General features: G+C 56.2%; 1 protein-coding gene across 3 annotated transcripts; it reads right to left on the reverse strand.

Annotated features, from left to right (window-relative positions):
• Window positions 1-6: 6 nt before the first annotated feature.
• Window positions 7-1064, reverse strand: LOC146600144 (uncharacterized). Of its 3 annotated transcripts, XM_085326092.1 has the most exons (6): window positions 888-1064; window positions 756-808; window positions 607-661; window positions 469-520; window positions 286-374; window positions 7-95 (listed from the first exon to the last, which is right to left on the reverse strand). In XM_085326092.1, the coding sequence occupies exons 1-6, from the start codon at window positions 898-900 to the stop codon at window positions 25-27; spliced, it is 333 nt and encodes a 110-aa protein (XP_085182218.1). In that variant the 5' UTR covers window positions 901-1064; the 3' UTR covers window positions 7-24. The 3 variants fall into 3 exon arrangements, 2 of the variants coding, with proteins under 2 accessions (XP_085182218.1, XP_085182217.1); XM_085326091.1 differs by having other exon boundaries at window positions 607-808; XR_014898343.1 differs by lacking the exon at window positions 607-661 and having other exon boundaries at window positions 286-520.
• Between the last annotated feature and the right edge of the window lie 6 nt (window positions 1065-1070).

The raw sequence follows: 1070 nt of genomic DNA on the forward strand, positions 1-1070 counted from the left end.
GAGCCTGCAGGTCACCATCTGTCCTCAGGAGGCACCCGCAACGGCGGCCACATCCTCTCCGGTCTTCCTTCGATCACCGCGTTTGCCTCCGGCACCTGCCAAACCACAGCACGAGCGGTCACCTCTGTGCCAGTCAGCTCCTACCTCATCCCCAACAACACCCTCCCCCAAAGCACCACAGATGCTCTGCTCACCTTCACTACAACACTTCCAAACTCCAACACTGCAGCTGGATGGGCCACCCACAGCATCCGGAAGAAACAAAAAAACAAAATTGCTCCTCACCCAGACGGCACTCGCCAGCCCCGTGATGCCAGGCACCGAGCTGCTTCCCTGCGATCCGCGGGCACACCTCGGAAAGGCCTGCACAGTACCTGCAAAAAAGCAGAGCGAGAGACATCATCAAGGGGCAGCCCACCACCGCCCACCACACAATAACATTCTGACACAAACAAGATATGCTCTCACCTGCTCAGGCACTTGCCAACACTCAACTTCTCTCCACAGCGTCCTGCAAAACCTGCAAGCACAGAGCAATCGTGCACTGAGGTGATGCGTGCAAGACCACAGCCCACCTGCATCAAGCATTTGCTCCCACACCTTTACCTGCTCCTATAACCCCTGCTGACTGCCATGCTACAGTCACAGTGCCGAGGACTGTCTGTAAAACGAGAACGGCGGTGTGCGACACGGACGGCGCCAACAGGACAACAGCCCTATACAGCCTCCGCTTCATCTCTTGGGCCGACGCTCACCTTGCTGTATTCTGCCTGGGTGCGAGTAATCTGGCCTCCGCATCGCTCCTCATCTRCAAGTACAAAGCAAGAATTGATCCGGGAACTGTAGCACACCACCACCCCATTTCCAACAACAAACCCCTAGATCACCTTCTAAGACCATGCCCCTTTATTCCTCCATCTCCCTTCAGCCTACTGGGAATGCTGCTCTGCACCTGAACCTAAGAGTGGATATGCCTCTCGCTTCYTTCGTCTCCCTTGGGCACGTGGGCTGCTGCAGCACATCTGCAAAACAGCATAAAGGGGAGCACACAGGCTGGCGGATCAATGTTC

The sequence above is a fragment of the Rhea americana genome, unplaced genomic scaffold (assembly GCF_003343005.1).
Source record: "Rhea americana isolate MKP2758 unplaced genomic scaffold, rheAme1 scaffold_1272, whole genome shotgun sequence".
NCBI lineage: Eukaryota > Metazoa > Chordata > Aves > Rheiformes > Rheidae > Rhea > Rhea americana.

What these genes read in the sequence shown, in the direction of transcription:
- LOC146600144 (XM_085326091.1), bottom strand. Translation starts at nt 736, where the DNA reads ATGAAGCGGAGGCTGTATAGGGCTGTTGTCCTGTTGGCGCCGTCCGTG. An exon ending in AGCAGGGGTTATAGGAGCAG is followed by an intron (nt 521 to 606) that starts GTAAAGGTGTGG and finishes CTGTGCTTGCAG; the next exon opens with GTTTTGCAGGACGCTGTGGA. An exon ending in GTTGGCAAGTGCCTGAGCAG is followed by an intron (nt 375 to 468) that starts GTGAGAGCATAT and finishes GCTTTTTTGCAG; the next exon opens with GTACTGTGCAGGCCTTTCCG.